The sequence below is a fragment of the Indicator indicator genome, chromosome 21, assembly GCF_027791375.1.
Source record: "Indicator indicator isolate 239-I01 chromosome 21, UM_Iind_1.1, whole genome shotgun sequence".
Taxonomy (NCBI): domain Eukaryota; kingdom Metazoa; phylum Chordata; class Aves; order Piciformes; family Indicatoridae; genus Indicator; species Indicator indicator.
Genome location: NC_072030.1, coordinates 9,581,814 through 9,594,522, shown reverse-complemented (window position 1 = coordinate 9,594,522; position 12,709 = coordinate 9,581,814). Strand labels below are relative to the sequence as shown.

Genomic DNA, 12,709 nt, shown 5'->3' with positions numbered 1-12,709 from the left:
CAACAGTTGGAGTAGTCATGCGGTGAACCACATAAAGGGAGAGAAAACTCATACTAAATAAAGAAAAGAGGGTGGTTTAGTCTGGATTTACTTCCTAAAGTAAGCATGGCACTGCAGCACTACACAAGCAATGTCACTACAGTGAGCAGGGGCAGCAGGGAACTGTAGGAGCCTAAGCTGACACTGCTGCTGCTGGGGGAACAACGTCTGACCAGAGTGATGCTATGGCTCTTCAGCTTAGGAGATGGCTTTAAGTTTGCTCAGATACTTGTCTAGGACTTTTCCAAGTTGGGTTTTCATCTGCAATCTACTGCAGCCAAAATAATCCAGGGTTAGTTTTAAAACTTTAAACTAGTAGATATTTGAAGTCCTAAGTTAAGTAAGAGAGTGCTTAGAGAAAGACTGGATGTGGAAATGACGTGAAAATTTGGAAACAGGACAGTCACAGCTTCAACTTTCTTGGATACAACTAAAGACTGATAAATCCCGCATCAGACCTGTTATTTCATCTTAGCTCAGGTACTTAGACTGCAGCAATGTCTAAAACCTGAGGTGCCAAAAAGTGGTTTATGGCCTCAGATTTCATGTCTCAAATGACTTTTTAAACAAACTAACTTTAAAAATTACAAGCAGTAGAGATTAACTAATCAGGTAAATTTATTCTCCATGGGAACATGATCAATGCTATTCTATTTTTAACACAGTTTTGTCAGAGCTCACTTTACTGTGAGGTACTCTCATTTCCTTTGTGTCCAACCCGCTCTGTAGGATTTTAATTAGGTATATTTATGCCCTAACTTTTTGGACTATTTGAAAATCTTCAAGAAACAACTATGTTTAATAAAAAATTACACTAATTTATAATGTCACTGTTCAAAGTGAGATCTTAGCTGAATTCTGCCACAGTTAAAGTCAAATCTGGATGACATTTCCCATCTTTGGTAACAAAACAAAATCTCAGAGAAGTAAAAACAATTCATGTTTTGCATCTTCTGATACGCCTATATAGAACTTCCATGTGCCTTCTTAAACTGCCCGATTTCAGTTTGGATTACCAATACAAATTCAATTCTAGACACTCCTACAAGTTAACACCAGCATCTTTACCAGGTTGTTATCACGGCTTTACAACTATTTTTAATCAAAATTATTTAGATTTTAGTAGAAAACTTTCTACAGTTTTTTTTTTTACAACAGACAATTATATGCAGTGTTATTCAGGTTGTGGTTCATTAAAGCCGTTTAACCGTGTATGGTTAAAAAACATCTAACTCCTTTCCCAATACATCCAAACATACAGTGTATAATAATGATCATGATGATTGTAAAATCAGTGATTTATGCTTTGCTGAGACAGCTACCACTCCTATCCTTATTCATATTTACTCTAAAAATCTAGGTTTTGAATGATGTTTTTAATGTTTCTGAATATTTTGCTTGAGTGCTTTTTGTTTAGGACAAGGAGAGAGAACTTAATTTTAATGCAATTTGTCCACTCATGTAAAATAATGCATTCTAAGAAACAGAGGAGGCACAGATTTAACTCAACAGACAGCAATATTAAAAGAAAACAAGGTACTTCTATATTAATACAAATATGTTTATAAAAGCTTCTAACCTATTAGAATGCTATTAAGAGGGCAGAATGCAAAATCCAAAGGTATTTCTCCACACCACCAATAATACTATAAAGAACATGGATATGGAAAATAAAACAAAGTAGAAATTCTTAAAAGAAAGTTAGTCTAAAATTTCATCTTAAAAAACTCAGACATAACACAGAAATCTTACCAGCATTTTTGAGTGTGATAAAGCTGTTCGTGGGGGAGGGAATGCATAATCTGCTGTTTCCAAATCTGGATGCAAAACCTAGAGAATTTTTTAAACAAAATTTTTTTTCCCCTCATTTTGCTGAGGAAAGAAATTACTTTTTTCTTCTTTCTCAAATTAATATTCACTCATAGTAAGTACCTCAAATAATAGATTGAGTTAAATTATGAATACTGTATGAAAATAAAGGTGGGGTTAATTTCTCAGCTTCAAGTTTCTATAAGTCAGCTAGATATCAAAAACTCCTATTACAGTCAATGAAGCTTGTCAATACAATTAGGGATTTTAGAGTTGATTCATCTGAAGCAGATTGACAGAAAATTCTTCTCTTTAAGATCAGAGTTGTTCAGAGGCCTCCAAGCAAGGTGATAGATTCTAACGTACAACAATGAAGGTTAAAAAGACAAACTGACCTAGTTTTTTTGGTAGAATCATTATTGAAAAGTGGTATAAGGGCATCACACAAATAAACTTCCAAGACTAACTGGTTATTCGTTTGTTAAACCTCAAGCCAATGTACAGTTGAAATGAGTACAAAAACAGCAAGGAAGCTAAAGTGAATAGTTACAATGTTGCTCAAATACTGAGGTTGAATTCTTATTCAAAAACAAAACAGAACAAAACCCCCCTTATTATTAGGAAGAAAATATCATTACCCACCACTTGAATAGTGAAAAAACATTTTAGAATTAAGTTACTGATGATATCAACTCTAACTTCAGATAGTAAATGCTTCTAAAAGCAGGAATATTGACATGAATCATAGTTTTAAATCTAGTATTTCCAGTGTGTTTGAAAGCATTTGAATACTGAAATTAATTTTTCATTCTTTAAAAACAACATGAGAGGGTTGAAAATGGGGTTTGTATCAAAACATACTAGAGAAAGTGCCATTTGAGTTTGATGTAGCAGAGGCTCTGGCAGCTGAGAAAGATGAATACATTCAGGTACTTTAATTGTGCCTCCATCCAGGTCTGCTATGATTACATCTAACTGTAAGGGACAAACAAAAATATTATCAGCACGAACACAACAGTTGCAATTTCATGATCTGTAGATAAGTCAAAATAAACAAAACAATACCAACTTTGATATATGCTACGCTTTTGATAAAGGCAATACTCCAAATAATACATATTACTGAATGTAGCTATGAAAAGTTAAGACAACCCAAAGAAAGGGAAATTACACCAGACTTTCAAAAGTTGATTTGTGGTTCTGGATGTTTCAGGTATGTGCACAATGATTTCAAATATTCAATAAGCTGATTGCAAAAGAATACAGTGAGGACAACTACAGGTAAAATTACATGTTTCTAGGCACCTCTGTAACCTTGGTTAAGTTTCTCCAAGCACATGCTTAAAAACCAAGGATATAATAAAATAATTGAGGACAAATTTGAAAATCCTAAGCGAATTGTTCAAACTCAGACAAATACATGGCCTATCCCCTTTTTTCTCCTCCTTGCTTTCTACAAATGTATTTTAAACACATATGAACCATTCATATAAACACCTCTGCAGCAGAGAAAATCTTTGCAACAGAACATCACAAATTAATTGTGACTATGAGTATGCTGGGCAGACATACTTACAAGCTCATGAATGTCATTGCGAAAGACAGAATGGACACCAATTATGAAAGGAGTTGGTGAGCTGAGAACTTCCAATAGCTGTGCAGGAAGAATTGGGATATAGGGATAACTGTGAAAAGAATAAATAAAATTAAACAAAAGCTTCTGACTACCCTTTCACATAGGATAAATAAATAAATAAATATTCTGCCTGTTTTGTATTAAATTTTCTATAAAAATTTAAAAGATGAAAGTATTAATTAAAGAAGTCTTTGTAAAGTACCATGTTGTTAAATGTACTCATCATGTAAACCTCAGAAATAATTATACTATACAGTGCCCAATTTAGTGTAAACAAGTGTATTTTTCAAAATAAGAGACTCTTGTATGTCATATATCTGTAATATTCATGTTACATCCACATGGTATTTGTCCACAACTTTTTGGTAACCAGGGAAACTAAATTTATGGACAATACGTTAATTTAAACACATGACTAGTTTTTGTCCAGGCACCTACAATTCAGCCTTTTACTAAACATCATTACATTAGAAATCTTTAAAATAAAAGCTTTTGTTTTGATATTGAAATGACAACTAACCCTTAGGTAGGGCACACTGTATTTCAGATATCGTTTATTTGACTTTACCACATTAAAAAAAAAAAATAGTGTTTCCATCAGAGCAATACAAAAATCCGAATCTAAATTGATCAACAGAATTCAACATCTAAATTAAGGTTAATAAAAAATTACATTCATCATTATTTTAGCATTAAGAAACATATCTCAGAACTCACTTCCAATTATTCCTTTCTTATTCTATATCAAATGAAATCCATATCTGAAATATTTTAAATAAAGGCATGCTATTAAAATACAAGCATCTACTGAAACCTGTGAGCCAAAATTAGATGTTGTCTTCCCACGAAGAACCAAACAGCTTAACACTACATCTTCCATTTCAAAATACTGGATTCAGATGTCACTTTTTAGAGAGTTTGTTTAGTCTCTGGTGACATTTGTCAGTGACTTAAAACTGTGATATAAACTAATGTAGGTGTTATAACTACATGATCTTAAGGGTGTAAAGGGCCTCAAGGAGATCATTTAGTGCAATGTAATGCTCAAAGGTGGGTCAAAACTGAATCAGATCAAGTCGTCCTGGGTTCTGTCCAAGTAGTTCCTGAAATCCAACAACCCATTCTATGATTCATGATGCAATCAGATTATTAAACATGTATACAGACTAGGACTTGTATTTGTATTCTTAAAAAACTTTGCTTATTTGAGCAAAATCAACACAACTCCTTTTGTTTAGGAAAATGTAAGTAATAAAATTAGCTGTAAATTTAGTCAGAGTTCGAAGAAAACTCAACTCACCTGTATTTGAGGGGAAACATCAGAGACTCCAGTGCCCTACAGGCATCACTGAGCCTCTGAAAACTTGCTGAATGAAAGAGAACCTTATTTTCTGTAAGCACAGCACAGAATAAGCTGAGCACATTTTGGATTCCTTAAAAGCAAAACAAAATAAAAAAACATGACAATGTGCTAGAAGAAAAATCAAAATGACAACAAAATGCAGCATTTTCAGGAGGACTTGTCAAAAAGGATATGATAAATGCATAGTGTGTCAAGCCCTAAGTTTTTCTACCTTTTATTTAACAAGGTCATCTTCCTTTCTATTTTTCCGCTTGCTAAAATGCTATCTGAATGTACTTCAAATATAACATACCACAGCTCTCTTTCAATACCACTTTCAAGGATTCCCTCTTCTCAGCACAAATTCCAGCAATGTTAAATAATTACTTCAAAAAGTACTATGTGTATCTTCTGCATAGTCTTCTGTGTATCTAGAATTCAATTCTGGTCACTGATCCAAGACTTAACATCTAAACATTTATGTACTTGCACCAGGAAAACCCCGTACAATCATACTGTTGATCTGAAAAGAAAATGACAAAGGCTTCCTAATAAATGCATTCGTACTTTGAATCCATGGAGAGCATTCTAGGAGTCATGAGCTTTAAAAATCCAGTAACAGTGTGCATGTCGTTCAAAGGATATGTTGAAGAAGAGCTGACTGTTTAAACAAGCCCCACTAGATTTAGGGTGAGACTCATGAACCAGATGATGGTTCATGACAAAGACAGTGTAATTCACCTAGGAGACAAAGCCATGTGCTTTCAGGGAAAACCAAAAATACACTTCCTTTGAAACAAAGTCCCATCCTGAGGAGCAGACATGTCTGAGATATGCTAGATATGCTGAAATTTATGAAATTTCCTGAAATATGCTGGAATGTATGATGTTTCCCTGAGGGCATAGCTTGTGTTATCAGTGAGACAGCCAGCATTACCCTTAGAAAGCTACTGCTTATCTTGAAATAATCTTCCCACTAAGAAGTGTGACTACTGAACACCTCTATATTCATAAGATGATTAACACTTTGTTTTGCCCAAGTAATTTTTGTTATATGTTTTGACAATATTTTTTTCTATGATACTGTATGCAAATTCACTTTGCTGGATGGAGCTTGTTTCATAAATATAAATGGATGAGAATTTTGAGAGGGCTGTTGAGAAAAGACTTAAATTTTTATGATGAACAAGTCGAACAGTAGCGTAACAGCTTGTGCTTTCAAATTCCATTCTCCAAGAACCCCGAGGACAGTCTCATAAAATCAAAGACTCGAGAGGACTCAAGGACATAAGGCTTTGTTATAATGCTGAGTTACTGTTGCAAGTATTTGCTATTGTTTTCAGTGGCACAATTAATATTGTGCTAGTCTAAAACAAACTGCTTTGTAATATACAATATAAGGATAGTGTTTTTAAAAAAATAATTGAACTAGATTAGCAGTGAATGTTTAGAAGCTAATTTGAAATAGTGTCCTTTCTTGTGTATGTACAAGGGTATGTATGTATTTAAACAGAAAGTTAGAAACTGATGCTTGTTTAACAAACTTAGTAAGAAATTAGAAACACGAATTGCCCTTTTTATCCAAAATTGCCCTTTCTATACAAAATTGTCCTTGTTTCTTTCCCAGAAGGTTTTAAAGCTTGATTTGGAGTATAGTTTTTGTTCTCAAGCTAAGTGGGCTTTGTATACCATTTTATTCCACCCCAAATGTCTTACTAAGACACTTAGGAATGTTGGGTTTGGTTTGTTTGCTTTTTTTTTTCCCCAAATCAACACTTTTTCCTTATAGTCTTATACAAAAAGTATCAAATAATCCTCTATAAACCTATAACATTCTGGCAGGCATTACTGAAGAAAATAATACCTAAAAAAATCACAAATATTCACAACATTTGGCAGAACTGAATTCTCTAAGGAAACTCCTGTTGTGATCAAAATATCTATAACTAAAGATTCTTGAAAGAGATGGTTTTCTGTTCAGCACATTTTAAAACTGCGACCTAGGCTGAGAGATAACAGCTCTAAAATATTTTCTGGATATTATTGACTTTAAACTCTGAATTAAACCAGTTCTTTGCTTGAAGTATTCAATTGAAATCAAGCTATATAAAAACCCACCCCTTTCTAGATACATGACAGTCTCTTGCTGTAGCTTACGATGCTCCAAGAGTCTAGTAGGAGTATCTTCATTCTAATAGCTTTGAAAGTCCTAAAACTTATCCAGTATTAGCATTTTTCACTTGAAATACCTTCTGAATACAGTCTTCCTCAGAGATATCAAAATAATACACTCTCCTCAATAGTGCATAATAAATGAGCACATAAACCCATAACAATTTTACTAACAAAACATACAAATGTGGTGGAAACCAAGATTTTGCTTATGTGTAAGGAGGACACTGGCAAATACTTCATAGTATTTGAACACTGTCCTTCTAAAGAGATGTTCATAAACCACTCTTTCTACTGTTGTACATGCCTACAAAGCCAAGACAAAATATTACAAGTACATTGATTTCTTGGTTCTGTTAAAAAAATTGAGAACACGCTGGCTGTAAAGCACAAGACCACAGTCCCCTGGGGACTACTAAAATGATACACAAGTGTACAGTTACAAGACGTAATGTTCATGTTCATATATAGCATTAACCTGTATGATTTTTTATCTTCACCACTGTAAGGTCTTTATAAAACTCAAGGGGGGAAAAAAACCAGCACAACAACAGGTTTATCACCTGAACTCAACTACAGTAAGCACATGGTTCACAAGTTCTACCTTCCTCCCACAGTTTTATTGGAGGACAAAGGGACTACTCAGTTTGCCCTCCACAAAAACATTTCTGTTTGTAGTTTACTCAGCATCAACACAGTCTGATGTTTCAGATGAGTATTTTTAGCAACTATCTCCCATATATGGGCTTGATGCCATATAGAAGAATATCTACTGCAAATAGATTTTTATTACATTCCACTACTTCGTGTTTTAGATGTTCACTACATTTCCACTGAGTGAAACACCCCAGACAGCTTCTTTGGCACCAGTTGCTTTCCTTTTCTCTGTCTCCTTCTTCCTTTTTTGAAATTTAATATTCTATATACAATGCAAAAATATAAACCAAGTGTACAATAAAGAAAACTAATCTGGAATTTTCTTATGTCCAAGATGATAGCCACTAACCACAAAATTATTGCTGCACACATACTTTGAAATATATATTTCCAGGAATATCAGCAATATAATGACTGTGAAGGAAAATTTCATCTGAGAGAATCAAGTGGACTGTAAATACTAAGGTTTTTCATTACTCTCCTTTTGTAAACTACTCATGGAATTGACTAAGCCACCAAGGTGGTGTTTCAAGGTCTTGAATGTTGTTTACTAAAATGAAAAACAACCCCAAAAAAACCCACCAGTTCCAAATAATAGCCTGAGCACAGTTTCCTCATGCCACAAGACACAATCGTGTCTGTCTGTAACCTTGAACCGTGCACTGGTCTTCAGACTCCACGCTACATCCGATGCTAATTTGTCAGGGCATAAATAGACAACATGAAAAACAACAAACAAGTTGATTTTTACAGATTACTCTTTTGCCATCTACAGACAGACATCCTGTAAAATATTATACATATGCTGGAAATTTTTGAATGGAGGCTTCCTGACCTTCGCTGTTTTCAAGTATTTAAAGAATCTGTAATTTGTACTAAATTATCTGACATCCTACATCAACAAATGTATCATTCTCCTGCTTCCTGTTGTTCTAGAATTTAAGTATTTATTTAGGCATGATTAAAAAAAAACCTCAAACACAATGTGTACTTGACAAATTATTAACTGTCCTCTATATTGCATGAAATCAAAATATTATCACTAACTTCTTCAGACCTTTGCCAAAAGTTATAAACACAGATTTGGAAACTCAACTAGTTGAATACATTATTATACCAATATGCCATTCTCCAATTAGTGGACACAAGAAAAAGATTAAGAGACAAAATAATCCATAATTTAGCCAGACTAATCCAGGAAATGGGTCAAAAAAGACTGAAAAGCCTTTCTGAAAGGCTAATGGAGAGTCCTGTGCCAGGCAGTGTCAAGCTCTAAAGATAACCAGGGAAAAAGTAGAGAAAAACAGAACTCTTTTCATTTTTATTTTTAGATGTAGCTACAAAGCACTGATAATGAACAAAACACATCTTAACTAATGAAAAGGCAACAAAGGTACTCAGACACCCATATAAGTAATCCTTAGCAAATTGCATTCGTCTATGCAAAAATAGACTCTCCAATAAACTGCACACAGGTAAACTCCAAGAATTCCTCTTACTCAGTTCTGGATCAATTCACCTTTAGAAAAGTATGCAGTTCTGTTCCTAGAGTAGGACTGCACTGCTCACGAATAGGGAACAACTGAGCAGTGCCAGCAGAGTTTTGTAAGGGTTAATTTAACCTGCTTTCTGGCTGAGTAACAGAGAATATGAGTCACGTAAGTATCCCAAGAGATTAACTTATTTGGTCTTTTTGTCAAACGAAGGAGGAAGCACAGAGCCCTCAGCTAAGACTCCCTCAAAGAGTTGAACATTTCATAAAGAAAAGTGCTTGTGCTGATTTCTGGGCACACAGAAGCAAACATGGGTATTAAGAGTACTGAAATCAAAACACATTTTTAGAGGTAAACTTTCATGTTTTAGAACTGAAGCAAGGGCAGTTCAGTATCTAAACCATGAATATTGCATGTTCTTTGTAAAAGCAAGGCACAATGAAGACTTCTCCACAAACCAGCCTTTAGAGAGGGTGAGAAGAGATAAAGAATGCCTTAAAAGCCAACTGATCATTAAACAGCATACCGAAGAGACTGTGAAAATGAGTGTGTGTGTATACCTATATATAAAAGAACTCTTCAGCTGATGGATAAACATTCCTACCACTATTGCTCCCACAAAACCTAACAGTATCAACTGTATTCTGTCAAGCAGATGGTTGCCATCCAAACCCGAAATTACACAGGCACAAGGAAACGGGGATTAAGCACTGTGTATGATTTACTTAGGAAGACAAACAGTGATGCCTGTCATTTGCATGTTGTTAACACTTCATCATTACCAATTTAATTAAATCCCTCTGCAAGCCTACTTAAAGGAGCAGCATGAGCTCTCGGAATTTCTTGAGCCTTCAAACACAACTCTGCCAATACACTGGATGAACATGATCAGCAATTACTCTTTTTTTTTCCAAGAATCAATAATACAGCTAAAGACAACTAATAATAAAATATTTAGACAATAAGGTCTCCATCCCTGAAAAGGTAAGTGCAATACCATTTCATATGCACAGTTTTAAAGCTATACGTATACAAAACTGAGACTGATATGCTCAGGATTTATGAGTGAATTGCCTGAGTTTTCTCAGTAAAACAGACAAATAATGGCTTCATATATAGAAAGTACTTACATAGCAGGGAGGTAAATGCCAAACTGACATGAAAGCAAGGACTTCAAATTATATAAACTTAACTTCTATTACCAACTGTAGGTTTACAACTGAGTTTTTATGTCTGGCTCACACAGATAAGCTTAATAGGTCATACTAAAAGTGCATTTAGTTACTTGATTTTAAACGGTGGATTTTGGTTGGGCTTTTTGTTTTTCTGAACACGCACCAAAACCAAATTCCAGTAAAAAATAATGCCAAGCAAATGTCAAAGTAGGTTTTACATGTAAAATTAAATTCAGAGCTGTTATGGGGACGATAATCTTCACATGAATCAAATGAGAGATTACATTTTTTCTCCTGCAGGGAGGGTGGTGAGCAGTATTGTTAATATTGAACTGTCAACTATCAGATGAAAACAGAAGTTTTTGTTCTTTTACTGTCTCTGTATATACATAGGCACCAACATTTAGAGTAATAGTCTATTTTCCTGAAATATGATTTATTTTCACATCTTGACTTCTACTTAGTTAGCCAGTAAGATACATAAAATAAGAAGCTATTTGACTTGAATATTTATCCCATAAGTATGCAGTATTCCAGCAATACACTGTAATCCTGTACAAAATTAGTATCTGTATACAGAAATTCTGTATAAGGCTCACTGGTCCATACTAACCAAAACTCAAGAATTTTTGGTGAACTGCCACTGATGAACTGAAATGCTGCCTATGTAGGGTTGGGAGGCATTTTTATAGGTAACTTTCCTTCTTTGGAACTGCCTTTTTAAGAAACATTGATTTATTGTTTGTATTCTGTGAAACCACCTCTCCCACATATACCAGAAGATACAATGGAAAAATAAGTATTAACACCAGTTCGATTAGCCAAAATTAACTTTCTTTATTGTGATAGCAAATCTAAAATCGTAATTTGATGTGAAGAAGAAATTATTTGCAATTGCTGACTTAGGTAATAAAAAATAGATACTGCAATTTGACATCTCTGCAAATCAATTCATACATGGTAAACTATCTGAAAGTAGAGGAGGATTTCTGTTCAGCCACCACCAGGCAATTTAAACTTCAGAAAGAGCATTAAAGATTTTTCCAACGACCCAATCGTTTTTTACAATTTCACATTAGAAATCAGGAAAACTATTACAACAAGGAAGTATTGAGTTTTCTAAGCACAGATTCAAAGCCATGGCAAGATGAATAGAAAGCAAAGTTACAACCGTGACTTCTTAGAAACTATTGTTAATTAGCTTCTATGCAGATTTCCAAAGCAACAAATCAAATAGGAAGTGGCACACCAAAATGCAGTCATTGTATTTATCCCATCATTCTATACCTCAACAATCCATTAACTGTCTGGGAATAAAGCCTGAACAACATTTACACAATAATGGCAGCCTTTTTATGAGACTTACACACGAAACACAGGTAGCATCAGAAACCAGGTACAGTCATGTCCACTTAGAGATACCAGCATATCACAGAACCTCATCTTGACACCTTTATCTTTATTTACTTATAGGCACTTATATGTGAAAACCATAAATACTGAAAGCATGAAGTCAGTTCATTCCACTTTGACCAACACAAGAAGCACATAAAAATTACTTTTTAGCTTGATGGTGGATATTTTTATCATCTTTGCGGCTACACACAAAACAGCAAGTCTCAACTGATCTGAATCAAACTACAATAACTACTATTAGATAAATACACAGCTTATTCATTTACATCAAATTTTAAAAGCAAGTATTTCACTTGGCTAAAAATAAAGCAGACAGGCAAAATGAAGAATTCAACACACAAAACTATGTGTAGCTGCAATATGACAAAGACATACGGAAAAGACAGACATGCGTAATGGATTGCAAAATATTCTTAGTAGAAATAATGCAAATTAAATTCTGATGGAGCAAATGGATACTCGTAAGTTGACTGGATTCACTCAAAGCAAAAAAATGTCTTTTAAGAAAGCAATGCAGAATAATAGTAATACCATTATGCTCCTTAGAAAGAAAATACTTAAGAACGAGAAGAGTATTGTCCTTCTTGAAGTGTACACAGGAAAAATGGTCAAGGATACAGGAGAAACTGCAAATGTATCTGTTTCCTGTCTAAGGACGACAAAGTCTCTCAAGGGACACAACTACAGAAACATTATATTAATGTAATCAAATAAATGCAAAGACAAGAACAGAGATGGCTGATCAGGATACTCTGCTAAGAGCTATCTTCAGCCACTGTTGGTCGACATTCATGGAGCATAAACCCACGAATATTCAATTGAGGAAATTCGAACACAGTAACCATGAAAAAATTCAAACGATGCTTTATTTTCCCAAAGGACTGTACTTGGATTCTCTGCAAAACACTTAGCAATCTTTAAAAATTAGTTCTTTGTGAAATAGTCTGAGGCTTTCCTGACCTTCTGAGAT

At 34.3% G+C, this 12,709-nt stretch overlaps 1 protein-coding gene across 1 annotated transcript in view; it reads right to left on the bottom strand.

The window, feature by feature from the left end:
• The window catches only part of SBF2 (SET binding factor 2), a 196,144-nt gene that overhangs the window by 75,123 nt on the left and 108,312 nt on the right, over positions 1–12,709 (bottom strand). Inside the window, exons 7-10 of the mRNA XM_054390637.1 lie at positions 4,785–4,917; positions 3,425–3,533; positions 2,710–2,823; positions 1,792–1,869 (exon numbers count right to left, since the gene is read on the bottom strand). Of these exons, the coding sequence (XP_054246612.1) occupies positions 1,792–1,869; positions 2,710–2,823; positions 3,425–3,533; positions 4,785–4,917 (434 nt within the window). The remainder of the gene's footprint in view (positions 1–1,791; positions 1,870–2,709; positions 2,824–3,424; positions 3,534–4,784; positions 4,918–12,709) is intronic.